Consider the following 26,486-nt stretch of genomic DNA (forward strand, 5'->3'; position numbering starts at 1 on the left):
CTGAGGGAAAGGGGGGAGCGGGCGGGGCGGCGGCCAACGGTCGGCGGCGTGAGGGGACGGCGCTGCTGCCGCCTGCGGGAGAAGAGGAGGAGGAGGAGGAGGAAGGGAGGAAGAGAGGAAGGAAGGGGCTGCTGCTGCTGCTCTTGCTGCTGGACGTGGTGGTGGTGCCCCGGGCAGAGCCTCCCCCTCCCGCCGGGCCGGGCGGGGCGGGCTCCGCGGCCGCGATGTCTCAGGAGCGGCCCAAGTTTTACCGGCAGGAGCTGAACAAGACGGTGTGGGAGGTGCCCGAGCGCTACCAGAACCTCTCCCCGGTCGGCTCCGGGGCCTACGGCTCCGTCTGGTGAGTGCTGAGGTGGGGGACGGGGGGCCGCGACTCCCCCCCCCCCCGGGGGTGCTCCTCGCCCACTCCCGGCTTTCCTCCGCCGCCGTTTTTTTTCTCTCCCCCCCCCGCTCGGTTCAACAGCGAAACCGCCGAGAAGCCAACGTCTCGCCTTTGGAATGCGTCGGGGATTGCACCACATGGCAGGTGGCACTAAAACAGTTTTTTTTTTTTTTTCCTTGGGGGAGGGGAAAAACAATCCCCGCCCCCCCCCCCCCCACGGGCACGTTTCCCCCCTGCCTGCCGCAGGTCGTGGCAGGGGGAGGAGGGGATGGAGCCTGGCAGGGCCCCTGTCGCTTTGCAGAGCCTGGCAGGGCCCCTGTCGCTTTGCAGAGCCCGGCAGCTCTCGTCCCAGTTTCGCTCAGGACCCAGTTTCTTGCAGGATGCGTTTGCACGCCAGGCCCCTGCGCTGTGAGCTGGAAGCTGCTGCGGAGGGGAGGCTGTGGGGGCCGTGTGCCTATCCCTGGCTTTCTAACAGCGGCTTTGCAAGCCTTGTTTCATTTGCAATGTTAGGTCAAGGCAGGAGAGCTTGTTTTTGTGCTCAGTGACTGAATTACTGCAGTGTGCGCTGCCTGGAAGAGCAGCGTCCGGGTGTCAGGGCTGCAGCATTCAGCAGGGCTTGCAGCTCACGGCGTAGTCTTTAATGCTTACCTAATATGAACACATGCCTCGGTTGTAGCTCCTCTGCTGAAACATGTTGGATCATTAAATGTGAATCAACTTGGCCGCATGCTTCATTTAATCTGAAAGACAAGGTCGTGTCTGAATCAGGTTGGCGTTTTGGCTTTAGCAGCTGTGTAGTAGAGGTGTATGTAAGTGTTAATAGATGGCTGTGTCCTTTTACTAAGAAATTTCGACACTATGAGCGTTCTGCTTCTTATCCTCTGTCCTTTGGCTCTGTCAAAGTGGGATCAGAGTTTCCTAATAGCAGTGCATAATGGTTATGTCTGCTGCGCTGCTGTATTCGAGCAGGCGTGCCCATTTTTCATTAACATAACGTGCAAATTCATACCATGAATATCATTTATGTTTTAAGGATCAGTGCGTACTGGCCTCTGGTAATAAAAAAAAAAAAAAGAGTTGCTTTGCATGTGCTGCAATTTTGGAGAAGTTCTCTGCTGCTCTTCAGCTAGCTGTTAAAAATTGTCAGGAAGCTCTGCTTAAATCACATGCTTTTCCTAAAGCTGCTGTGCCCAACGTATAACCGCCTATACGCCACCGAAGACAAAGGCTGAGCAATGTCCTTTCGGAGTTTTTTCACATTTGAAGGGTTTAGCTCTGGTGGAAGCAAGGCCTAGCTGATAAATACCCCCTTAAGTGCCACAGTTACATAACTCCCCGAGTGCAGTCGGAAATGGATTTGCTCAGTGCCTTGGCCATTGTACTGAGCTTGGCCCTACCCGGGCTGGCCCGTTCCCCTTCAGTTTTCCCCCTCCCCACAATCTCCGTGTGCGTAACACTTCCAATGTTTGTTTTCACGACCAATAACTGAAGAGTTTGCATCATGAATTTCCTGTTTTGCTGTGTCAAAACTCTCAAAGATTGTGCAATTGTGTCCAGCCCCGATGAAACAGTTTGGTACTGGAAGCAGTCGCAGACATGTGGCGCGTGAGCCTTAGCGCAGCCCCTGTTAATGGGTTTCTTTACGTTCCACTGAAAACGTGCTTCAGAAAAGATGCTATTCAGGGAGACTAGTAATACAGAAAGTATGTCTGGATTAAAAAAAAAAAAAAAAGCCATGCATATATAATTCTCTTTGATCTGTAATGTTGTTAAGCTGCAACTGGTGATGCATAGTATTTAGGATGTTCCTACAATGACTTGCTCCGCTCTCTGTTCCTTTACAGATTTTTCTTCCTCTTCTCCCTCCCCCTCCTGCTCCAGAAATAAGTTACCAGTTTTATTTCAGACTTGGACTTTGGAGTACCTCTGTATTGGGACAGGAAATTGTGGGGTTTTACCCACCCTTTGACTGGTTAAATACACTCCTGTATCTACCTGCCTACTGCATTATTATAGTAGAATGTAATGAGATGCTTTGTTGTTTGTTCAGTTGGCAAGATGAGGGACTTCAAAATGAGGTAATTCTGCAAAGTGGAAGAAAAAGATAAATAAAAAAGGAATAAAGCCAGCAAATGAATCATTTAGATTACGGAGTACCGGCTGTAGGCTACTTCAAATGTCTAATGTAAGTACAACTCAGAATACCCTGTTATTTTTTTTTATATTAGGGTGTTCTGAGATGACTTTACTCGTGTAGTCAGGGGATGGAGGAAGGCATGTTGTGCCGGCAGTTTAAGGCGGCCAAAGCACACGCGTAAAGTTAGAGCAAATATTCGAGTGTTTTCTGGACTAATGTGTGCAGTGTTGGGAGAAGGATACTCAGACATCCCACTCAAGTATCAAGTTTAGAAAAACTGAAAACGTACGGAGCTGCAAGCAGGGATTCAGCAGAGCCAAGCCGCCGAGGAGCATGCCATGTACGCTCAGATTGTTCGTTCCGAAGTCACGTAAGAATTGCCATGGCATCTGTTGTGTGAAATGATGTTTCATTTGCTCCTGCCGGAGTTCCGTATATTGGTGCAGCGCAGTCTCTTGCACGGAAAGGGTTTGGTCAAAACCCGTAACGAGGTCTGCGCTAACACAGGCGGGCTCCCGAAGTGCCGGTCAGTTTACCTGGTGTAAGGAAAAGGAGGGGTGTCGGTGGCTAGGTGGTGCGGCGTGCCGCAGCGGGAGGCAGCGGGATGGGGACGGGATCGATCGGTGACTCAGAGGCGCTGGAAGCTCGCTGCGCTTCCCCTCTGTGCCGGGGGAAGGCTCTGCAAGCGGCTGCAGTTCAGCCGGTTCTGAGCTAAGCAAGCAGGTGTTTCGGTGCTCTTTGCCATCAGCTTCTGAAATGTGAAGGCAGATTTGGTGTGCTCCTAGGAGTTTATCTTATTCATGGTGGTTTTTGTTGGTTTTCAACAGCTGTCTGTTGATAGCTACGTTCAGTAAGGTTTAATTGCTTTGCAGGCTGTTACCTTATTTCCTTTGGAAAGGAATTGCACAGCTGAGACTCCCTCCTCCTCAGGAGCTTGCATAAAAGTCTTCCAGCCTTTCTTGTTTGTGAGCTGCCAGGCTGTGTAGCTGTCCTCCCCCTCTCCCTGCAGTTTTACCAGCACTGACTGAATTTCCTGGGTATCAGGAAGACCCTGACATAATTCCCCGACTTCTAAACTGATGGAAAAATACTATGGGTTTAAGACATTTTAAATCATCAGACTCTGGAGGAAACGACTAAACCTTAAACACCCCCTTCGTAGCAGTTCTGTGTACTTCTTTTTAACCAGTGTGTGTCTTCAGGCTTAGTAATCCCTTATCGAGGTGTGCGGGTGCCTCCAAAGTACGTGTGCGCCCTGGGGAAGTGCCTGCGAGGTGTGGTGGATACGGACGTGAGCAGTGGTTTGCAGAGGACGCCAGCAGGGAGTGGGATGGAGCAGCCGCGCAGGTGGCGGTAGCAGAGCACACGTGAGGAGGGAGCGGAGCTCTGAAAGCGAAGGCTGAAACCTGCTGGAAACTTCGTGGATTGAGAAATGAAATGGGGGTGAGCACGTCTTTGCTAGAGGGAGGTTGTTGTTGCAGCTTTTATAAGCAGAACCCAGCGCGGCAGAGGAGGATTTACAGCTTCTTACAGTATGTTGGGGGGGGTAGATGATTGCCATGCATTTATAGACGCATCTCAAAAGCAACTGGTTTTGCTGATAAGCTCTTGGGTGCTGCAAACTGTTTTTCTGTCTGTAGCTGGGGACGCGTGAGCTAACTCCAAGGGTACCAGTGAAGTGCTTCAGTTAGCTCGGGTCTTTGCACAGGCACCGGCCGTGAGCAGCGTGCCATTTAGCAAAAGGGTTTTTGCACAAAAATTGCTGTTGTGATTATCTGATGCTTGAGTCTTTCGGATTTTTCAGTAACTTTGTGTGTGCTTTAGGTTCTCAGACTGCTACAGATGTTGCTTCTAAGAAGATGTAAGATGAATCAGTGGGTAGGTTCCGTGAAGTGATTGCTTTATTCCAGCTCTTACGTCCTGGTTTCAGTTCGGGGTGGCTCAGGACTGGAGGTGGAGCTCACAGAGCGAGGGAGATGCTGTGCATGTGCCGTGCTGCAGTGCTGTGTAACGAGTCATAAACGTGGAAGCTGTGATAAATTCTGAATTGGTGTCGAGCTTGTTTTATAAGGGATTTAAAACCAAGGATCACACAGGTTTTCCCAGCTGGGGTTTTTTAGGTGCAATACGATCAGTGTCATGCAGCTGGTTTAAGGCCAGCTTAGTGTGTTTTAACATGTTTTCCAGCGGGGCAGCTGTTGGTAGCTCCTTGTTTTGGACTTGTAGATGCCATCAGGCAGTTAGCTGCATTGGCAAAAATCCCTCGGCCTGCCTTTATCTGTAGGGAAACAGGTTTTAGGCCTCCAATATGACCAAGTTTAGAGTTCCTCTGACTTTGAGAGTGACTCTAGATTGCAAACGCAAAGTAACGTGGAGCTTTCTCTCCTGGACTTGGGCACGGCGTCACTGCTGGTTAAATAACTTCTCAGTTCTGCGGAGTGCAGGTCTTGTAGGCTGTAAATCTACAGCAAGCTGATGATTTGATAGAACCCTCAAAATGTCATTGAAAATAAGGTGAAATTGAGTTTCCTTTGGGCTCCCGAGTCGCTTGTGTTGTTTCTGGTGGCTACGAAGTCTTCGTAGAGAGTCGTGTGGGAACCAGGAGGGAAATCCCACCTTGGGTGGTGGCTGTGAGGGTTGTCGGTGTGCGGGGCATCCCCTTCTCTCGGAGATGAAAGAGAAAATGGTGCACGCCGCCTTGTGCACCTGAGGTGTTTGAAAGCTGGTGGAGCTTCGTGACTAATTCACAGCAGCCTGTATTGAATTCAGATGACTAATCTCGTTTCTGCACCAAGTCCTAGAAAACACCTTGAGCGTCGTTAAAATATCATCGTGTAATTAGAGCCTGAATTAGGTTTGCTTGCACTTTGCGAAGTGGTAAACGTGAAGCTTTAAAAAGGCGTTCTGTGTTCCTGAAGTGTTGCAGCTTAAATATCAGCTTTCCGTTGCTAGATGAAAACTTGATGTAGGTCATCTGAAAGCAGGGTTACGAAATGAATGTGGCTCCTTCCACCTGTTCGGGCTGAGCAAGGCGTAAAGGATGGTGTAACGGTGCAGTAATGGTGATTTTGGGTGGGCATCCTTTCAGGCAGCACAGTGTGGCTCCAAGAAATTCAAGTGTGGCAATTTGGTGCTGCTGTGATCTCCCTCCAGGCCCCGTTTTCGTATCTTTTCCCGAGGTTTCTTTGCCCTGTGCGTGCAGGTGTCCCTCGTACAGAAGGAGATGCCCTTTGGCCACCGTGCGCAGCGAGCTCCGTTCCCCGCAGGTCCCTGGGGAAGGATTGCAGCCTGCAGGAAACAACAGGCTTCCCTCTAGATCTTATAAACATCATACAGCAAGCTCCTCGAGATAACTTTATCTCCTTGCAAGCGAATCCCAATTAATCGCTTTAAGTATAAGTGACAACTACATTTTTTTCAGATGGGCTTTGCTTTTTTGTGTGTGCATCGTGGGTTTTGTTCCAGGACCGTTCTTGTGATTGGCTTTGGGCCTCCTATTAGCTGAGCTCCTTCACGTTTTATGCTTATAAATGCGAAGCTTTCCTTTTCACTTGATGCTTACCAGAAACGAGTGCATACTGGCTTTTAAAGGGAACCAGGAGTCTGGCCTGAATGGACGTGCAGCAGGAAAATCAACCCATGCAGCTCTCCTCTGACTTCCTCCCTTCCAAACTTGCCCTTTGCTGGTTATCTTGTATCGAGTATCACCTTGATTTCACGTCTGCTTCTCCTCCCCTTTCCTTTTTTGACAAACCAGAGCTGGTTTTAGATAAGAACCTCAAAGAAGAGAAGAAAGAGGAGTCATTTAGTTCACAGCTAAATGCTTGCTTTTCCTCGCTCCATTACCTGTGAGCCCTAAGCCCTGGAAGATCTGTGCAGCGTGTCGGAGGTTTAACACGCTTCTTCATGTGCCTAAATGTTGGGTTGCTTCGAAAGTTTAAAGCTTTTGCTTCTGAGTTTTATAAAGAGATGATCCTTCAGAGGGTGATTTTACAGTACAAAGTATCCCTATCAAGTGCACTACAAGTTACCAAATAAATGGCATCGGTCTTTGTGGGTTCTAAGAAGAAATGTTATTTAATTCCTTTATTCTGCTAAAGGGACAGATTTTGGTAACGTACAGCTAAATATCGTTTATCCACATGCACTTTGGTATAACAGGAATTTAGGGGTAGGCACGCCATACCTAACGGGTTTGATTTCAGCTTCAGCTGAGATTCATAACCATTGTAGTTGGTTTTTATTAGGAGCAGGCTTTGGGTTTTTGTATGGCCTTAAACCATCACAGATGGTATCTTGAGAGCAGCAAATTATTTTGTGATGAAGTGTGGTTTATGAAAGTATGTTTAAGAACACGGATAATATTTACAAGTAGTCGTCTTCTCTCCAGAGTTCCGTGCTTTTATTTATGTTTAAAAGCACAAATGTCTTTTAGACAGAAAAATTATAAAAATGTCCCTTTTTTTTCTGCAAAGTTACTTTTAAAATATACTAATTTCCCGTTCCTTATGTGAACAAGATGCATCTGATAAACCTTTTCTGTAGAAACCAACAGTTATATACATGTGGGGGGGGTTGGGGTGGGGACGCAGGTTGTGGACCAGGACGCTTAGGGATCATTTTCGTTGAAAAAATGGAGAAATCACGTTGACTGAGACTCAGTCCCCACGTAGTTGCTGCCTGGAGTTGCTGCCTGGGTTTGGGGGTGTTTATGAATTAATCATCTGACAATTTGATACCTCTTTTTTGTAGCTCTGCCTTTGACACGAAAACCGGGTTGCGTGTGGCTGTAAAGAAGCTGTCCCGACCATTTCAGTCTATCATCCACGCCAAGCGGACCTACCGAGAGCTGCGACTACTTAAGCACATGAAGCATGAAAATGTAAGTGAAGGGAGATGCTCTGAGAGCTGGGCTGTCCGGTGAGCGTCCACCAGGGCTGAATTTAAGGATCTCCTTGCACAGGTTTTTCTAAAACTAAACATGAAGCTTGCAGTCTTCCAAGGGATTGTGGTTGAGGAAAAGCAGGTGGTGGTGGTGGTTTTTGTGTGTTTTTTTTTAGATCAATTCTGAATTAAAAAGTCTAAGATTTCCTAGAGTAATTTGGAAGTTTCTGCTTAGCAGGTTATTGCGAAGGATTTAGGACACAGGTGATGTCAGTCCATTCTCCTGGTGTACAGTAAGCTGTAATTGCTGTGATGTTAAGTATTTATTTAAAAATATATATCAAAATTTGGTGTGTTCTGGAGAGTTTTACTTGTTTTGACTTCCATCGTGTTATCGTGGGGTAGATAGATGTTCACTAGATTCCTGTAAATAAAATAAGGGTAAAGGGGGTGGCGGGGGTGGGAAATCAAGGTGTCTTTTCTTCCAAGTCATCCGTTATCAACAGGGGAACAAACGAAATAGTCTATGACAGATGTAATGTTGAACTCTGTCATAAGCTGCCTGATTGTTTGTCAGCATAGCTTCAGTTTGCTGTAGAAAATGGTTGAACAATTCCGTGTGTCTGTGGCATTTAAGACACTGGCACGTTAATTCTGTGTGCTGCTAGGAGCAAATATTGCCTGCAGCAGAGCAAAAAGTCTCATGGCTTGCCCTCTGCAGAGCTGTCAGAGTGCCTAGAGGAAGGAAGGCTCTTGGTTTTCGTCCAAGCAAGCTCCAACTTAGCAGGAGGGAAGTAATGTTTAACAAGTGGGCTGAGCGAGCTGCCTGCTTTTATCTAAGGCAACAAACAAACAAGCCTGGTTTCACGGGAAGGTTCTCCCCGGATGGTCTGATCAGGGCTCCGTCTTTTGTGGCAACGGTAGTTGTGTGTTGTGGCTTAGCACCGCAGCCAGCAGGTGGTATCCCGTAAATCTTCCTGGCGTTTGTAGCCTTGCTGACATAATGGGAACTTTTGATACGTTTGTGCTATTCTCAACAGTATTTTCTCAGTGCCTCTACGTGATACCGTTGCCTGAACGGTAGAGATAGCATTTGATCCTGCTTCATACCCATCCCCTGGAGGTTGTTCTGGGCCTTCTCACGTACCTGAGATACTCTCCAAACTGTTGCAGAGGAAAGCTTTGAATGAAAGTTTAAATAAATAAATGAGTATCAGTAGTGATCCTTTTTGTCCAAGCTAATACGATTAAACAGTGGAAATTAGTTTGGTGCTACAGCAGCTTTATGTCTGGTATTCACTCATATTTTTGACATTAGCATTGCAATGGGCACATATATATATATTTGAGAGAAAGGGATAAAAGGATGTTGTTAAAATTGTTTATATCTAGAAATATCTGTTATCAGTTCATCATCCCATCATCTGTCTGTGGGACGTTTATCTAGGTTGTGGTTTAAAATCTTGCAGATGCAGGGATGCTTAGAGCCAGTTCCGACAGGCTTGGCAGTGCTAGCGCACTGACTGTTCAGGTCTCAGGTTGGAGGTAAAAGACGGGGTTTTGCACGGCGTGGAACCCCGCAGAATATCTGGTAGGTATGGCGTTTTAAGGAGCTTGAGCACGGGGTAGTTTTGTGTCCTGTATCGAGTCTGGTCGTGTTGATCCTGAGCAAATAAACGGACCTGCAGAGCTGTCCAGAATGGCTGCGTAATACCTGCAGGCTCCACGAGGCCTCGTTAGCTTGCGTAAAGCACCACCCCGAGCAGATGTGAGCAAACTTGGATTTGTGTCATGTGAAGAAGTTTTAAGCTTTGCGACAACCTAAAACGCTGCAAGGGGTATGCAAAATTTGGGAGTGGGGCTCTCCATCTGTTGGTGACCACACTTCCTTAAAACTGACTGAGTGATGTGCTGCAGAATAACGGAGTTTGTGTTGGTGAAACTTGTTGATGAGAGATACGGATAGTGTGACAGTGAGCTTCACAGTGCAGCGAGATAAAAACGATAAATGAAAAAGCTGAAGCCTAGGTGGCAAGGTTGGTTTTGTCTTCTCGTGCTAAACTGGGTTGATAACGTTGCATTTTTCTGTAAATATGAATAGGGAAGAGTTCACGGGAGAAAGAAAACATGAGAATTATTATGCAGGGTGGATGTTACAGTTTGAAGATGATGTCTGTCCAGAAACAGAGTTGTGATGTGTATGAGGAGAGGCAGGAAAGTGTTCATTCAGGTTCCCCAAGGAACATGTAATATATAACATAGATTGGACAGAGGCTTTTATTTCCTACCTGCTTGTTCTCTTTTCCAAAAACAGGCTAGCTTCCCTGAAACGTTTGGCTTTAGTTACTGGCTTAAACGCAACTCAGTTGGCTCTGACATCCTTGCCAAGTGTAAATGATGAGATTAAAAAAAAAACAGTGCTGAAGGGGAACCCCAGGAGTGGTTAGCTTCATGTGCACGCTTGAAGCATTGCTGAAATGTTCATGATGCTTACGTATCCCAGACAGGTGAGATTCAGACTTCAAAGATGAAGAAGGAACCTGTGTCTTTTATCTCATATTTTCACCAACTAAAATATACTTTTCAGAGAAGGAATAGAATGTTTAAAAGCACGTCATAGTGAAAATTAGAACATTTTTGACCAGATTTGGGTTGTTTTCTAAAGTAAATGTCAATGACTCGAAGATACTTCCACGTTAATAGGGAATAGCTGTTCATTTCCACGAAGTAGCTCATACGTGCCCTTTTACCCCTCACTGTTAGAACAGTTTAGGTGTGAAAAGGAAAGGTGGAATAGAGGCTCGCAGGGCAGCAAATACAAGAGACAGTGTGAAGCTGTCTGCTCGGTGTGAAACTCGGGTCCTCTTTGTGTTGCACTGTTTTCCTGACTTGCTTTCTGGTGTAGTCATTATTATTCACTGCTTGTGCTGCAGATCCCCACTCAGTACACGTGGGAAAAATACAGTCTCCTAGGTCTGATTTAACAAGGAGTCACTGGTATAACTCAGGGTTTAGCAGGAAGCAAACAGATTTCTGTCTGGTGTTTTTTCATTCATTCCCTGGCCAAACTTTACTTGGTTTTTGAAATAAGCTATTCTGAGCCAGTGTTTACACCTGCCTTGAATTGTCTTGATTTGTTGTGGCTCCCGTTTGGTGTTTTAAGTGGATGGCTGGTGTGAAAAGACACCTGAGTATTTTGACCTTAATGCTTTTGTACTCAAGAACGTACGCCTGTGTCTGATCTTGTATGAATACTAACTTGTCTGCATCTGAATGATTCATGTCGTTGGAAATAAAACATCTAGTGGAGTGAGTAGTTTCTGTTCCACAAAGGACCTTATTAACTGTATCGTGTTATACTGTGAATGTTTTTCACAGCCCTTTACCTCTTTCTTTCTAGGTTATTGGTTTGTTGGATGTGTTCACCCCTGCCAAGTCACTAGAAGAATTCAATGATGTGTAGGTAACTTCTCTGAAGATTGCAACAAAACATCTTTTTTATCTCCCGTACCTTTCCCAGACTATTACAGGAATTGTTGTCACCTTCATTTGTCTGCCATTATCCTCAAGCAGTTGTGAAATACAACACAAAAGACATTTGGACATCCTATACTATTCCTCGTTTTATTAACCAGCACTGTAGGAACTGATGTACTAATCTGCTACATCACGTAGTGTGTCATGGCTGTATTGCATTCAGCAACATGCCTGGGACAGCCAGCCCTGCTGGTGGTGCTCCATAAGGAATTTTTATCCTAATCGTGCTGAAGGGATTGCTTCACAGCCTGTTTCCTTTTCTTCATAGGTACTTGGTGACACACCTTATGGGAGCAGATCTGAACAACATTGTGAAATGCCAGAAACTCACAGATGACCATGTGCAGTTCCTCATATACCAGATTCTTCGGGGGCTGAAGGTACCTGCAGCTGTGCTGCCCGAATGTTGATAGCTCATCAGTGGGAAGTGCAAGTTCTTGATGAAAGTCATATCCTCAGAGGTTCATATGAGTACATAGAGGGGTTTCTGTAACTTTCCTGCTGGATTGTAGGATAACCTTTTATTGTTATTCTTCCATATGTCTTTGGAACTTTGTAACAGTAAAGCTATGTATAATTTCAGAAGAGATTTGTGTACGTTCCTGTGGGCAGAGTCTGCGAGGTTATGTAGGGTGCTGTCCTTTACTCTGCCCTGACTACGAATCTTCCATTTCTTCAGTTTCATTTTTTCTCTCATTTCACTCATGGTAGCAGTGCTCCTGGGTGTTCCTAAGGAGAGACCAAGTGCAATAGCTATGTACTTGAAACCTACAGGTGCCATACTTGGTTCCTCCTGCAGATGAGCTGTAGCATTTTTATTGTGTTGGATGGGGTAGGGCAGCGTTGACTAGTGAGGAAACGAGAAGAAGGCTACTTGGACTGTTAATAAAATTTGTCATCTTGCCTTGCAGTACATCCATTCAGCTGACATAATACACAGAGTGAGTATTAACCCTGAGATTACTTCCTGCAGTGAACCAAGGTGTTTTAAAAATGTAACACAGAATCTTACAATGTAGTCCCTACAGAATCGAGAAGAAATTTTCTGAGAATTATTTTCGTTAAACAGTCAAAAGTTTCCCAATGGGAGTGGTTCTCAAGATCCTCAGTTTCTGTTCCTGTCTCTGTTTGGCTTGCATCTTTCTGAAATAGGTTCTCTGTTTGTTAAATACGCATCTACAGCACTTGTGGTGCGGTCAGCCTTTTATGTATTTTTGCTTGCATTTGACACTTCTGCATACACCAGAAGAGAGCTGATTCTGGGATAAAATTATTTTCCCCAGTACAGAGAGTTGAAAACTAGTTGGAGTCTTACTTTCTACTTGCGTGTACATTTTTATCTACTTCAGACTTGTGCAGCAACGTATATACTGCCATTAATGCTGATGTTGTTTAATTTTTTAGGATTTAAAACCCAGTAATCTAGCTGTAAATGAAGACTGTGAGCTAAAGGTAATTAAATCCCACGTGACTAGTTTGACTGTGATCTGAGTGAATGTTGTGGATGGCCCTTGGATTTAAAGGGGGAATTAATTTTTCTATCTTATAGAAGTACTTTTGTGAACCAAACTAAACATGCCCTTCCCAGACATAAAGGGCTTTAAGGATGCTTATACAGAATTCATGTTTCTTCTCTGTTCACATGTTTTTAATGAATCAATTTGAAAGTGAACAGTTGATAGCTTTAGTTTGACATGGTTGTTTTACAGACGAGATACCTAGATGTAATTCTGATTGAGAGCTGTGTTATTCTAGGCTGGTGTCTTTTAACAGGTCATGAAATTTAGTTTCGTAATTCACTTTCGCGGTTGCGCCACTCGTCCTCCACCCAATCCAAGAATTGCAAAGCAGTTACAGCAAACAACTGGACGTTGTAGCACCGCAGTAATTGGCAGATGTCTCTTCTGTTCTGTAGATCTTGGATTTTGGCTTGGCTCGACACACAGATGATGAGATGACCGGGTACGTGGCTACCCGGTGGTACAGGGCTCCTGAGATCATGCTGAACTGGATGCATTACAACCAGACAGGTAGCGCGTTTTACTAACAAAGGGTTTCTCAGTTCCTGGATTCATGGAAAAAAAGGAAGTCATCCTATGTACATGTTCCTTTCTGTTTGATTGCGTAAATTGACAGTTACGGTAATTTCACTCCAGTAAGGGTGATTTAGAAGAAGGCACAGAAATAGTATTTGAACCGCAGTCTTGGATCAACGTTATGAATCATTGTGATAACATGCACAAGACTTACTTAAAGTTGAACCTTTGAAATTGCAGTCAGGAAAATACTGTCAACGCTTATCCCTTACTTTTCCTAGCACGGTGGCTTTTAAAGTGAGTGAATGAAGTGTACCTGAACGAGGAAAAGATGCCTTTCTAGGAAGCTGCTGGAAATGCACTTTAAAAATGTCTGTGATTATGGGGTGAAGAAATGCTAAAAATGCATATAAATGTCCCTTCCTTTCCTCTCTTTTTAGCCACTTCTTCTTGTTACACCCTCCTGCCAGTCTGAGTAGCTTCCCAGCAACGCACCTTGCTTCCCTAGAATGCTTTCAGATCAGGCACAGAACGGAGAAAAAAAAAATACCGAGAAGGTTCTTCTAGTACGTGGGTGCATAGGTAGCAATAAAAATAATGTGTTACTCTGGTTTCATACCTTACTGCTTTTCATCTGTTCTCTTTTCCTTTTGCATGTATGTGGGCTTGTCTCGTAACTATAATACAGTTGGGGCAGAATTTGTATAAGATCCTATACAAATTTATTTCCTATACAAATTTATTCCTTAGAGTCTTGAACGGGTTTCTTCCTCCTCGATTTCGTAGATAGCTCCCTAGCTCCGTGGTGTCCAATGCAGGTTACTTTCTGGAAGGCAAGCTTGCCTGCCGTAGCATTACGTTATTTGGACAAGTCTTAGCCAAGTGGTTGCTGAACAGGGCCAGCTACCTTGCAGGTTGTTTCAACACCATGAGGCTACTGAAGCACAAGGTTGTTTGTAATTGTTGGCTAGGGTGATTCTGTCGAGTCTTCATTTTTCTGCCTTATGTTTTTGTTTTTATTTTATTTTGTTCAGTTGATATTTGGTCAGTGGGATGCATTATGGCTGAACTGTTGACTGGAAGAACGTTGTTCCCCGGTACAGACCGTATCCTTTACAAGTAATGTATTTCCCGTAAATGGAGGTTAGAGATCTCCACTTTCACATACTTCACGAGGAAACAAGTTCTGTGCTTTTTCGTTGGTTTGTTCTTTAAATTACTGTCAATGGTTTCTTCCACTCACGATATGATGAAGTGAGTTCTGAAATCATCACAGTGTGCAAAGTGCAAGAGGCAAATCTATTATTTTTCATTGTCTATTAGCATGACTAGAACTGTGTTGATCATCTCTGGGAGTTAGTTTCCTTTTTTTTTGGTTGATTTAAGTTTATTTTTCTTTGAGGTTGTAGAAAATAACTGCTTGCAGTAGTCTGTCTGCTGTGAATCCTCTCGTGCTTCACGTTTCTAGCCAATGTTAAGCATCCCTTCTGGCCGCTCTTCTGTATCCTGGTGGTATGCTGTGAAAGCAGTGGGTTTGCAGATTCTTTAGTGCCAAGGATCTCGTTCCAAACTGCTCTGCAATGTTTAGGTTCTACTTCCATGCTTGAGCGTAAACAGATCGCGAGCCCTCTTTCGCTGTATGCTTGTATTGATGTGAAAGCTCAAGCTTGAATAAAATCTCTTCCAAATTACTTTTGTGGTATCAAAGTGGCCTTGGTGGGACACTGGCGAATTTAAGCAAGCAGTTTGTAAGAGCTGGTGGTATTTCTCCCCAGGAGCCTTGATGCAAAGCATTGTGCTTAGAACTTGTGTGGCTGAGCAGACTTCCGGGGGCAATTCGCCTCTGTCAAGATTTTTCATTGCCTAAAAACTGGGGTTTCTTTGCAAGAGAAAATGATGTTGCCCACCTTTCATTAAACTTAATTCTTTCAATTTGTTAATTTTATTAGCTTTTGTTAATTTATTAGTATTTATGTCCATTAATTGAAATATATTAGCATTTGATTAAAAGAAAATGTTGGGGTGGGAAGTGCTGGCCTTCTCTGTACTGTTACTTCTGGAAGGCATCCAGGTTCCAAAACTCTCTTCCAGGGGGAGCAACTCTCCCCACAGTTCTGACGCTTTCATCTCTCCTTTTGATATGCTCTAGCTTCATCATTTTTCTCTTTTTATGCCTGTCGTCCTGTAATCTCTCTCCAAACTTGTTGAACTCGCTGTACTCTACTGCTCAGTTACCTTTGGCGTATTTTCCTGTTGTCAGGAACAGAAGCAGGCTAACACGATGGTGGCTAAGAAGCTAGAAAAAAAGTTACTTTATTTTTATCAGCTGATTTAGCATTTATATTTTGGGGTAAGCAAATTTTTGTTTTTTCAAGGGGAAAAAATTAAGAATTTGTTAAAATGCTAGCACAGTTCTTTAAGCTACTGATGTTATTGCATCCTAGTAACAGTGACGTTGTACATTTTTAAAAATCTGGATACTTGCAAATAAGTTATTTCCTAGTAGGATTTGAATCATATAAGAAATGTTTCAGTGTGTTCTTTATGAATTGAAGAGAGTTCTCAGGCTTGGAAGATCTGTTTTGTTCTACAGCTGTGTCTTTAGCTGTGAATTATAACTAATAATATCCACAAAGCAAAATAAAGCTTGCTTTTAAGATAGGAATTAGTCAACTACTCTAATGTCACAAAGTAAGTAACTTTGGTCTCCCTAAAGATGTTTGTGACTCTTCACGCCAAATGTTCAACTTCTTTTGTAAATGGTTGTAACGCTTTTGCCTTAACCAGTTCAGAACAGAAAAAGCATTTAAGCTACCAAAGATTAGGCTCAATCCTTTTCTATCCCAGGTGAAACTCTGTAGTACTTACAGGTCTCACAGTTTGCGTGGGTGGTTTCCCACTTCAAGTAACGTGTGTGCTGCTTGGTCACGAGGTCAGAATGGTAAGGGGAGCAGTGTTCGTGGTTATGAATCTTGTTTGTGCATCTTACGCTTATCCAAGAATCTAGAAGGGTACCAAGCTGTCAGCTTCCACTCCAGTTTTGCTGACATCTAAAGAAAAGAAACAGAAGTAAGATAACGGTAGGCTTTTTTCTTCCTTCTTTCTTTGTCTTCATTCTTTTCGAAAGTTTTAATACCAATTTTCCAGATCTGGATCCTGCTGAGTACTTCTGGTCTCTTGATAGTTTCTTCGTGCCACAGATGTGCTGAGGGCTGTGTTGCTCCTGCAGTGTCACTGCACGCTTGCTGGCAAACTGGAATGCTGAATTCTGACTATATTTACCCTGCTTCTGGTAGCCAAGGATGCGGTATGTCCAAATCCACTGCAGTTCTAGAGAACTGGTATTCCAGTTGAAGGCAGTGTGACTGTGTATTTTGGGTGTTGAGGAAGTTGGAAACTCCTCCCCTCCAACAAAATTGACATTCTTAATGCTTTTTGGTGTCAAGATGATAATTTTCTCAGCTCTATAGCTTCACATTTCCTAAATGAAATAGGCAATGACTGAGCAGTGCCTTTTCAGAATGCTCAGGACAATCATCCTCTTGTTCAGGTGGTTCTCTGACTGAAATACTGCTCCCTTTCACCAAGGATTTAGCAGAAGCAATGTGACGTTATTTACAGCCCACTGGGTGTCCCTTTACAAGGCTTAGAGATGTGCCCGTTACTTGCAATGGGCTTCAGAACAAGCAAACTGTGCAGCTTATTTGTCCGGTAAGTAACAAAGATGTATTCGGAGCTGATGGTCTTCAACGCTCTGTGTGACGGTTGTGCCTCTGATAAACTAAGGCTGAATTTAGTGTGAAGGCTTGAAGGAACTCATCTGCGGAGATCCTGAACGTGGCTGTCGTTGGCTTAGAGCAAGTGTTTTGGATACTCTGAGAGAAAAAGAAAAAACGACTGTGATCCGTATGGGCTTGGCTTTGCAGGACTATTGGAGTATTTCTAACGTTACTGAATGTGAACTAACTGAATTGTTCCCATTGTCATCTACGAATGAAAACGCTTGCATGAAAGATGGATTTCTCATGTGGGTAAAATCTCTGCTAGGAGGTGGAAAAGGTTGTGGGGAAGACTAGTTAGAGACAAAGTGAGGTAATAAAAATCAGAGTCCTTCAGGATTTTAACGTTGGGCTTTTTACCTGTTGTATTCGAAGATCAGTTTCTGCTAAAAGTGTATGCTCCTGATTTTTTTTACAGCTCCTGTAATATGAATGATTCATACACATAAGTAGCAAAGTTGACTTTTGTTTGACAATTCAGTTTGTATTAAAACTATAATGCACAAATAAGAAAACCTTGAATGTTTTGTTCTAGCTTAGCCAACTCTGTGTATTTTAAGTTGACTGTATTCCCTTTAAACTCTGAAGAATACCTCTTTAATTATTTTCGTTCAGTAGTATGGGAACTTCATCGTAACCAGCTAGTCTGAAATCACATATTCTTCTGATGCATCCCGTTTTTGCCTGTGGTGGCAGTTAAAACCACTTCCGACCTTTGCTTTGCCTGGATAAGCTCTTAGTCTTGCAGTGCCTGCTGCCGGTGCCGATGGAAGATCGTTTTCTGAATTTCAGAATCACTGAGACTTGTTGTCACGGGTACCTTGGTGATGGCATTTGGGGTTTGCATGCTGTGTTTTTCCTTCTCCATGCACATTTTTTTTTTTCTTTTGCTTTGTATTTACTAAGTGTTTTCTCTTGTCTGTAGCTGCTTATGGCTCGCTTCCCTTGAACCTGGTAGGCCCTGCAGTTAACCGAACGCTGTAATTCAGCAGGTTAGAGATTGTGGACGTAGAACGAGATGTAGTGGCTCGGTTTTGGCATGCCTGTAGCAGCGTGGGTGACACGCTCTGTGTTTTGTTTATCTGAGAAGACACTGAAGCACATCACGCCAGTATCTTCCTGTAGCATGTGGTCCCAGGGGAAAAGAGCTGACAGCAAACTGGGCAACAACGCTGTTGGCATACCTGATGTACACGATCTTAAATACCTTTAAAAGAACTTAAATATTTAAACTGAGGTGTGAGACATAACGTCTGAGGGATGCTGGCAGTCCTAAATTTGCACAACTGTTTTCTTTCACAAGACTCAGTAGAAGGTATAAGGGCTGTTTTACGTGGCACAGAGGAAAATCCAGGAAAACTTGAAACCAGGATTTACATTTAAAGGTTTTAGCAAAGCATTGGTGATTTCCTTCCTATACAGTTTGCCGGTATCACAGGAACGCCGCATTGAAAAGAAAAAGCGACCCCCAGACCAGTCCCTTGGTAGGTGAAAGGCACTTCTACCTGAGCAGTATGTGACTTAAAGGATGTTCTCAGAAGGAATTGTACCTGTATCTGAAAACAGCAGGAAGGCATAAACCCCAGAAAATAATTAGTATATAGACTGCTTTTATTGAAAGGAAAATTAGTGACTAGCTTGAGTTTTGAGGGCAAGTGTAAACATTACGGACAGTCTGGAACCACCAGTGGGGTTTGAAGGATAACTTGGAGAAGAAAGGAGATTATTATTTTAATGATTTTAAAAAGATACCTCCTTACTATCTGGAGTTTTAGACGTATAACTGTCTTTAATGTTTTTTCATCGAGTGTGTGTTTTGTCACATATCCCAGATACTGAATTCTTCTGCCTATTGAAGAGGGCAGCTCAGAATGGTGAGTGGCCTCGTGGAGGCTCTTTCCTGGATAAAACACCCTTTGTACCTGCAGTGCTGTGACCATAGAGCCTTCTACAGAGCGAACTTGGATCTGAGCCTGCCTGGTGCTCCGGGTGCCTCTCGCCTCCTGCCCTGCAGCAGCTGGAGGGAGCCAGCACCCTCTGCCGGCTGCAGAGCCCCGGCCTCCAGCGGCTACTGTGGGTGCGAGGAAGGGGTTCAGGGATGCCAAAAATCCCCACCACAGCCAAGCTGTAGGTGGTGAGCAGGGTCCAGTCACGTTCTTAACTCTCAAATTTTCCACGTGGCTGAATCATCTTGGAAGGCGTTCACAAAAAGGCCTCGACTTTCTTAATACTAGTGCTTGCACTTCTCTTTGCTTTGTCTGTCACTAATCCAGCCTAATCCTGCTGACTGCTTCTACTCGTGTGGGGCTAACAGGGCGAGGTGAGCATGGAGAGCCATCCTTTGCCAGCGGGGCAAAAAGCTTGGACTTGTGCTCCGCGATGGTTTAGGGATGCAGTGAGCAGCTCGATGCATGCGGTGCATTCCTAGTCAAGTCGTTCAATCTGTCTCATACAGATGGAGCTGTGTTATAAGTGGGTATTCAATTTTGTTCGAGAAGAATGAATACAGTTTGCTTAAAATAGCTTTGCAGTTGAGGCCTTGGCAGGCATTAACTTTCAACGTTGCTAGGCTGATATTTTGCGCTTTTCATTTTGATTTGTCCCAGCATTTTCCTTTATGGTCCATCATTAGATATTGATCAGTTGAAGCTCATTTTGAGACTCGTTGGAACCCCAGGGCCTGAGCTTTTGAAGAAAATCTCCTCAGAGTCTGTGAGTTTACACTTTGATTGTAATATCTGCCCTTTCGGAAGTCCCAAGTTTGTGTGTTGCCCTCCTGTAGTCTGTCTGTAGTATTTGTCGAGATTTCTTTCTGTATTTTTCTTTTGTCATTCTTCTCTCTCGGATGGCTTGGAGTTCATACGCTGTGTGTATCTGATCTTTACTTCTGTTAACTCTGCCTGTGGTATGATTTCTTCATTCCATATTCTGTTTTTACTGCTTCGTGACTCTTTTTTTTCAGTTTGTGGGTCTATACTTTGTGATATATTGTATGATCAGATGCTGCTGGGAAAGTATTTTTCACAGCTAAGAACTTGAGGCTTGTCTCAATTATTATTTCTCCAGATTGCCTACCCAAGGATCTTTCTGGGGAGGGAAACTGAACGAGTGCAAGTGTTACCTTCTAGCCACGCGCAGTCCCTTCTGTAGTGTGGTTAATTCCTGAAACACTGCTGCAACCATCTCAGGCTTTTGTAGCGTAAGAGCTAAAGTGCCCTTTAGGTGCTTTTACGTGTATGGGGCCCTTTTGTCAAGATAATCACAAAAAGCTTTCTACAGCCTCCTTTTTAAAGGGCGACATCTACTTTCACCATATGGCCACGTCTTCATTGTTTTAATCGTGGATTGTGAACTTCTGCAGAGACAGTTTTAAATGGCATTCGTTTTCACCTGTTACTGAAAGTAAATTTGCACGAGAGGCAGAGCAAAGGATGCTGTAACGGTACAGATTAACGAGTGTACAGATTAACGAGTCAGTCTGTAGTGGGCAAGGAACTCGTTTACAGGTAACTGACGACGTCCTTCAAGTCGCTCGCTGTTAAGCAACAGGCGGTCAGCGTGGTGGAGAGCAGTAAGAGAATTTTGTGCTGCACCTCATGTTCTTTCTCGTGTAACACCTACGGTAAATGTGAGGCTAGCCTTGAATCACACTTCAGGAAGGTAGAAGTAGCGCAGGTTGGAACAAGTCGGTAGATTTGCCAAATATCACACCAATTTCAAACATCCCGGGGCGTCTCTTGGAATGATTAACGCAGGTCGCTCGGGCTGCCTGTGAGCTGACCTTTGGGGGCTCTGAGGAAGGGTAGGCTGCTTCTGAAGTACAGCAGATTAGCGAGAGAGAAAAGCTTTAAAGGCAGGCTAGGTTAAGCAAAAGATTAGTTTGTATGCGTAAGATTTAAACGATCGTTTTTTCTTTAATATCTTGCAATAAAAAGAATCATTGATCTTAGCCAGGTTCAAATCAAGGGTGTTTTTAAAAAACGCAATAAAGTATTGTCTCTAGTAAATTTTTCCATTGTACGGAGATAGCAAAGCCTTAAATGTGTCACTGTAAGAAATTCTGTATTTGTTTCTCTGCTGCATTACTTCGGTATCCTCTTACTTTCCCTGTCCTGTTCACTGGCATCAGCTAACTCTTATGTCTTATGCAATGCTAATGTTTTGCTAATTTTGCACTTATTGCCTTCTGTCACTTCGCCCACATATCAAAGTGCATTCAAAGCTGTTTAGAAGGAGGTGTTAGTTGTAAGCTCATTTCACTTTGCACCACAAGGAACTTAAATACTTTCCATGCAGGAAGAAAAAAGCTGGTAACTAGCGCGGAGGCTATGATTTTTGTTTCTGTTCTAATTTTTGTTCGTTTTCCTGAGGCTTTTATGTAGCTGCAGCAGCCTAGGAAAATTTTTGAGGAGTAGATTCATCCAAATAAAATGTCTACTCCAGTGGCTTAAAACTGCTGGGAAATGTGAAAGCAGCCACGCTGTGGTGTAATGCTGCTTATGGCAGACAAATGCTCCTTTCTGCATTGGCGCTGTTACCAACTTAATAATTCTCCCTTGCTTTAAGTGTTCACTGGTGCAATTGCTAAATTTTCACAAGTATTTGGGGGGGGGGGGGGAAGAAAGCAGTAGACCCTGCCTGTTTGGCATGTGCCTTGTGGTTGGCAGAAGAGATGCTTTGTATGCAGCTGTTTTCTGTTTAAAATGGTTTTTGCACTGTTTTTAACAAAGCCCTTGACTAGGCACTTAAGATATTAACCAGCTTCAGCAGATCATGCGTCTGACGGGAACACCCCCTGCATATCTCATTAACAGGATGCCCAGCCATGAGGTGAGACCTGAGCAGATGAGGGGGTGGTTTGCAGGGCAGGTCATCACTTGCAGCGTTTGCTGCCTCTATGATATGCTCGCATGTGGCATGGGGTGGGCGATTAACGACTTGTTCTTCAGCAAGATTCTTGTACTAAATGAAGACTTGAGATTTGGACAGTGCATACTCAACCACAGCCTTCTGAGACTCAGGAGAACCTGGAAGTGAGTTGGTTTTGCACTGCGTGAAACGTGTGGCTTACCAGCAGACACCATACTGCACGCAGCCTTGTCGGGACTCCGAGGCAGGCAGCTCCTGCAGCACCTCTTTGCTTCTCAGTCTTGCATGAACCCCAAGTAATGTCAGCTCGTGCTCCACTGTCCTGAGTGGCCTTTAGCTGGGAAGGGATAAGATGGGCTTAGTAAGTATCAGAATAAGTAAAGAGGCGGCAAAGTGAGGAGACAGACCATAATAAGTGGTGCTTCAAGGAGGATTGAAATGTGTTCTGTCTTAGTGGCTCGATTGCGTTATGCTTAACGGAGTATTCATTTCCACAGGCAAGAAACTACATCCAGTCTTTGTCTTACATGCCGAAAATGAACTTTGAAAATGTGTTCATCGGTGCCAATCCACTAGGTAAGGCTTGATTCTGCATTTTTGTTTGTTGATCTTTTGAATGTGCTCTTCCCAGAGCTGAACCTGGCGTGTCCTGGGGTACTAAGACTTCTCCCAAAGTTTTCATTTGGCTGCAGAAGTAGGTCAGAACAGAGACGCACGCAGTTCTTCAGTTCACAAAATACGTGTGGGCTGTAGGGTACGTGGGAAGCAATTGTGGGTGATGGGTACCTCCTGAGGAACTGGATATTCCTCACGTACCCTGGGCTTTTGTGAGCTACGTTTCGGAACGCAGTGTTGCTCGCACAGCTCACTATGTAAAATTCTCTCGTGTCTCTTTTGGTGCTTTTGCAGCTGTGGACTTGCTAGAGAAGATGCTGGTACTGGATACAGACAAGCGAATTACTGCAGCGGAAGCATTGGCTCATGCCTACTTTGCTCAGTACCATGACCCAGACGATGAACCAGTGGCAGACCCCTATGACCAGTCGTTTGAAAGCAGAGAACTTGAGATTGAAGAATGGAAAAGTGAGTTTGGGGGGACAGGAGGGAGCCTGATTCTCTCCTGGTCCATCCTGTAAGCTGCAGGTCATTTAAGCCATGCTAGTCAGAGGTGCAAAAGGAGCTGATAAAAAAAAAAAATGTGGACGTTCTGTTTGTCCCGAGGTCCTTGCAGTGACTGAATCTATCACCCACTGCACGTAATTAGCACAGTCCTCGGTAATTACTACTTAGGAGTATACAAGCATGTAGGTGGCATGGTTGCTCATGTCTTTGTTTTTCAACTGCATCCATGGCAATGTTTTGGAAGTATCTTTGGTGTGTGTTAGTCTTGGAGATGGTATAGCCATTCTTTTCTTTTTCTTAATTAAAACTTAGTTGATTTTTTGTAACGCTGCTAGAAAGAACCTTTACGATCATGCAGGTTTTGTGACGTGAGGGATGTCTTTAGCAATCCGTATTAAGTTTCTTTCCCCCTTTCCCCACCAGGCCTGACTTACGATGAAGTAATCAGCTTTGTGCCACCACCGCTTGACCAAGAGGAGATGGAGTCCTGAGAACCTGCTCTCTTCTGTTTGTCCCACTTCACTGTGAGGGGAAGGCCTTTTCAAAGGGACTCTCCAAATATCATTCAAGTGCCTCGTCACAACAATATTCTCCTTGGTGGAGGGGTTTTGTGTGTGTTGAATCGGGGAGGGTGGGGGGAGGGAAGAAAGCTGAGTCTATGTAAACATGCTGCATGCTCTTGTATTCTGTGTACAGCCTGGGGCAAGCCTCTGAAGACCTGTTCTGACTGCTCTTTAGTCCTCCACAGAAACAGTGCTCAAACAGTTGGCGCTGCTGGGGCAAGGTGGGGAAGGTGACATTCAAAGTTGGGTTGCAATCGTTGCCATTCATCAGTTGTTCTACAATTAAGTAACCTCAAAATAAGGGAAGTTGGTTGATAGGCGTAGAGACTCCTCTGTTTTCTTCAGGAGTGAGGGTAAGGCTGAGGGATGTCCTTGTTCCATGCCAGGGGGCTGATCTACATCCAGATCTTCCTGGTACAGCAGAACATACAGGCTTTCTGATGACTGGTTCTTGGAACGTGAAAAGGTTTTGTTTGAAACTGTAAATAAGTTTGTGCCTTAAGTGAACGGGGAATGAGGGGAAAGAAAGTCTGGAGTGGAAAATCTGACCCTGCTGTTTTTCAGGGTGAAGGCTCCCAGATAGCCAGGCATGAACTCTGTATTCAGGAAATAACTTGCCGAGGCAAAAGCATCTCGCCTTGGATTGGGTATTCTGTGTTCTTGCCTCTTCCCCTCTTCTCGTTCTGAGGCTTCCCAGCATTAGTTCTCAGGAGACAGAGGCTGGGGAAGATTCTTGCTAGCCACGTGTTGTGTATCTTGTTCCGTGAAAGGTGGGATTGGACGTTCTTGCATGTCGTAGCTGTATGTGCATGTAGAGCTGCTTACTTCTTGTTACTTCCTGGGGACGGCACTGGGGCAGTTAAATCGTCAGTGACCAGTGTCACTGAGTACCTCAGCCAGTGCCATGAAATCACAGCATCCTTCCTCTTGTGTTGCAGCTCGGTGTGAAACACCTGCCGGGGTGGAGGCTTTGGTGAGAAAAGGGTAAAATATAGGGCACAGAAACACGCACCTCTCCTTTAGTTCTGATCTTCTGATTTCAGAGGAGGAGAGACTGGGATGGAGGGTTTCTCGTGAGATCAAGTGTAAAAGAAAAAAAAATGTTTTTCAAAGAAACAACTATGGCATCTTGTGCCAGAATTTAAGTTATTTCCTGGAAAGAATTTTTTCCTAAAAGTGTTGGAATCCAAAGCAAAGAAAAAAGCATGCATAAAACCACAATCTCCCTTTCACTGTCTGTATCTATAAATATAAGTATTTATATATATAAAACTAACATTTACTAGAGGATATTTTACCACCTCCGATAAGAGCTTCTCGGCTGTTTTTTAGCAGGTCGATCTCTGCTTGAGGAAACAGGAAAAAGGAGTATGTTTGAATACAAACATGGTTCAAATCTTTTGTATTTTACAGGTCTCTGCACGAATTTAATGCCCAGAGGTAGCTACTGGCAGAAGGGAGGTTTCTCAGCATTTTTGTGTGCTAGAACTGTACCTGGGGAGCTCAGGAGCCCAGTTTTAGGACTTGTGGAGGAGACCTTTTTAAGACATTTATCTGTTGCAGGCATCCTGTGCAGACAGCGTACCCGTGTATGTGAGGAGAAGGGCTTTGCAGTATTTTGTATTCTTGTTACCTATGGAGAGGAACTGTTTGTAGTGTTTTTACCACGTGTTTGAAGAGGCAGCACAAAGGGATGGGACACGAAAAATAAAGCCATCAATTCCTCCTAGGCTACTTTCCAGTGATCTCTTCAGGTCAAACACTTTATGAAGTCTGGGGTGAGATGAACGGAGAGTTATGCCACGCTCTGGGGTAAAACTCTCCTTAGACCAACAAGATCAAGACAGAAAACCTCCCTTTTCTGCTGGACCGGCAGTCCAGGTATTCAAATGAAAAATGTAGATATACTCTGTAAACCTACAGCAAGATTATTTTTATCAGCCATTTTATGTGTAGATGCTACAGTGTGATTCCATGCGGAAATATTGCTACAGATTTTTAAAAAAACTATAGACATTGTGTGTGCGCGTGTGTCTGTGCGTGTGTGTGAGTGGGAATGTTTCATCCGAAGTCCGTACTCTAAGGGGAGCCCATGTGGCATGCACTCCCTGCCTGCGGTGCAATGCTGTTCAGCTGCCTGGGGACTGAACAGGAGGATGCACTTCAAAGAAGAGATCTGCTATTTTGTTTCTATCCATGAATTTTGCTGTAATTGGTTATGCCAGATAAGATGTCACAATACCACTGGTTAAAAATAAAACCTATTTTTCAGATTTATTGCACTGATGGTACTTCAAACCTCTTGTACTAAACCCTTATTTTATTAAGGTATGACTTCGTCCCTTGTGTCATACAGGACTTTGGGGGGGGAGGACAGGTTGCATAACTGTTGACCGACTCTGTTGACACACAGCTCGTGTGTCCGTAGCTCTCCCAAGTGAGTTCTTCGATACAGAACTGGCCTAGAGTCTGACCGTGAGTACTGGACACAGGACAAATATTTCTGTTTAGTGCGGGGAAGCTTTTACTGAACGCAATAACCGAGTGCTCTGCTACTTGCCTGAACCTGGGACCTTTCCCCAGTAGCTTTGGTTTACAGTTTTTTGCCATTTAGATGTTGTTGTTTTTTGTTTGTTTTGCTCTTTAGCTATCACCTAGCTGGTGGTGGAAGGGTGTTTATGGCAGCAGGAGCATCCTGGCTCTCCTTAGCACAGATTTTCTGACTTCTGTTGCTTACCAGTGCTACAATTCAATCAGAACAATGGGAGAAATGATTGAATAAAGCAGTGCTCGTCATGCTAATGAAAGCCTCGGTACCTGAAGTTCCCAGGCCTTGATAAAACAAGGTGGTTCGTGTTGATCCAGGTCAGGTAGCTGGCATCCCCAGCTTGGACGCTCCCCTGTTCAGAGCTGTACAGCAGTTGATTCAAATAGGCCAAAAGGAAAGGATTTTTTTTTCCCTATGTAGAAACTGCCTTTGTTTGGTTTTGCCTTCCACTTGCTGTGGCCCAAACAAGGAAAAAATCCTAAGCGAGACTTCTCGTTACGTACTCTTTTTTGGGGGGGGGGCATGGGGGGAACCCAGAAACCTAATTCCTGAGTGTGCTCAGTTCCAATACATCCTCGTTAACAACAGATACTAAAATCAGTGAGAAGTGAACTGAGGGGAAAAAATAA

General features: G+C 44.4%; 2 protein-coding genes and 1 long non-coding RNA gene across 4 annotated transcripts in view; 2 read left to right on the forward strand and 1 right to left on the reverse strand.

The window, feature by feature from the left end:
• Positions 1-9,847, reverse strand: part of SLC26A8 (solute carrier family 26 member 8) — a 29,945-nt gene extending 20,098 nt beyond the window's left edge. Inside the window, exons 1-2 of the mRNA XM_035347365.1 lie at positions 9,836-9,847; positions 1,031-1,172 (exon numbers count right to left, since the gene is read on the reverse strand). The gene's annotated coding sequence lies outside the window, so the exon portion shown is untranslated. The remainder of the gene's footprint in view (positions 1-1,030; positions 1,173-9,835) is intronic.
• MAPK14 (mitogen-activated protein kinase 14) lies at positions 1-25,591 on the forward strand. Of its 2 annotated transcripts, none has more exons than XM_035347370.1 (12): positions 1-340; positions 7,272-7,401; positions 10,804-10,862; positions 11,209-11,320; positions 11,852-11,881; positions 12,345-12,392; positions 12,856-12,970; positions 14,011-14,082; positions 19,388-19,467; positions 22,122-22,200; positions 22,534-22,707; positions 23,170-25,591. In XM_035347370.1, the coding sequence occupies exons 1-12, from the start codon at positions 225-227 to the stop codon at positions 23,235-23,237; spliced, it is 1,083 nt and encodes a 360-aa protein (XP_035203261.1). In that variant the 5' UTR covers positions 1-224; the 3' UTR covers positions 23,238-25,591. The 2 variants fall into 2 exon arrangements, with proteins under 2 accessions (XP_035203261.1, XP_035203262.1); XM_035347371.1 differs by lacking the exon at positions 19,388-19,467 and adding an exon at positions 21,506-21,585.
• LOC118178648 lies at positions 7,410-10,719 on the forward strand. Its single transcript, XR_004756248.1, has 2 exons — positions 7,410-8,360; positions 8,873-10,719. It is a non-coding gene; the product is annotated as an uncharacterized LOC118178648 (long non-coding RNA).
• Positions 25,592-26,486: the final 895 nt, after the last annotated feature.

Source organism: Oxyura jamaicensis, chromosome 26 (assembly GCF_011077185.1).
Source record: "Oxyura jamaicensis isolate SHBP4307 breed ruddy duck chromosome 26, BPBGC_Ojam_1.0, whole genome shotgun sequence".
Classification (NCBI taxonomy): domain Eukaryota; kingdom Metazoa; phylum Chordata; class Aves; order Anseriformes; family Anatidae; genus Oxyura; species Oxyura jamaicensis.

Excerpts from the sequence above, each read along its gene's own strand:
- MAPK14 (XM_035347370.1), top strand. The coding sequence starts at position 225 with ATGTCTCAGGAGCGGCCCAAGTTTTACCGGCAGGAGCTGAACAAGACG. Across the intron at positions 7,402-10,803 it reads AGCACATGAAGCATGAAAAT|GTTATTGGTTTGTTGGATGT; the intron begins GTAAGTGAAGGG and ends CTTTCTTTCTAG. Across the intron at positions 12,971-14,010 it reads GATGCATTACAACCAGACAG|TTGATATTTGGTCAGTGGGA; the intron begins GTAGCGCGTTTT and ends TATTTTGTTCAG.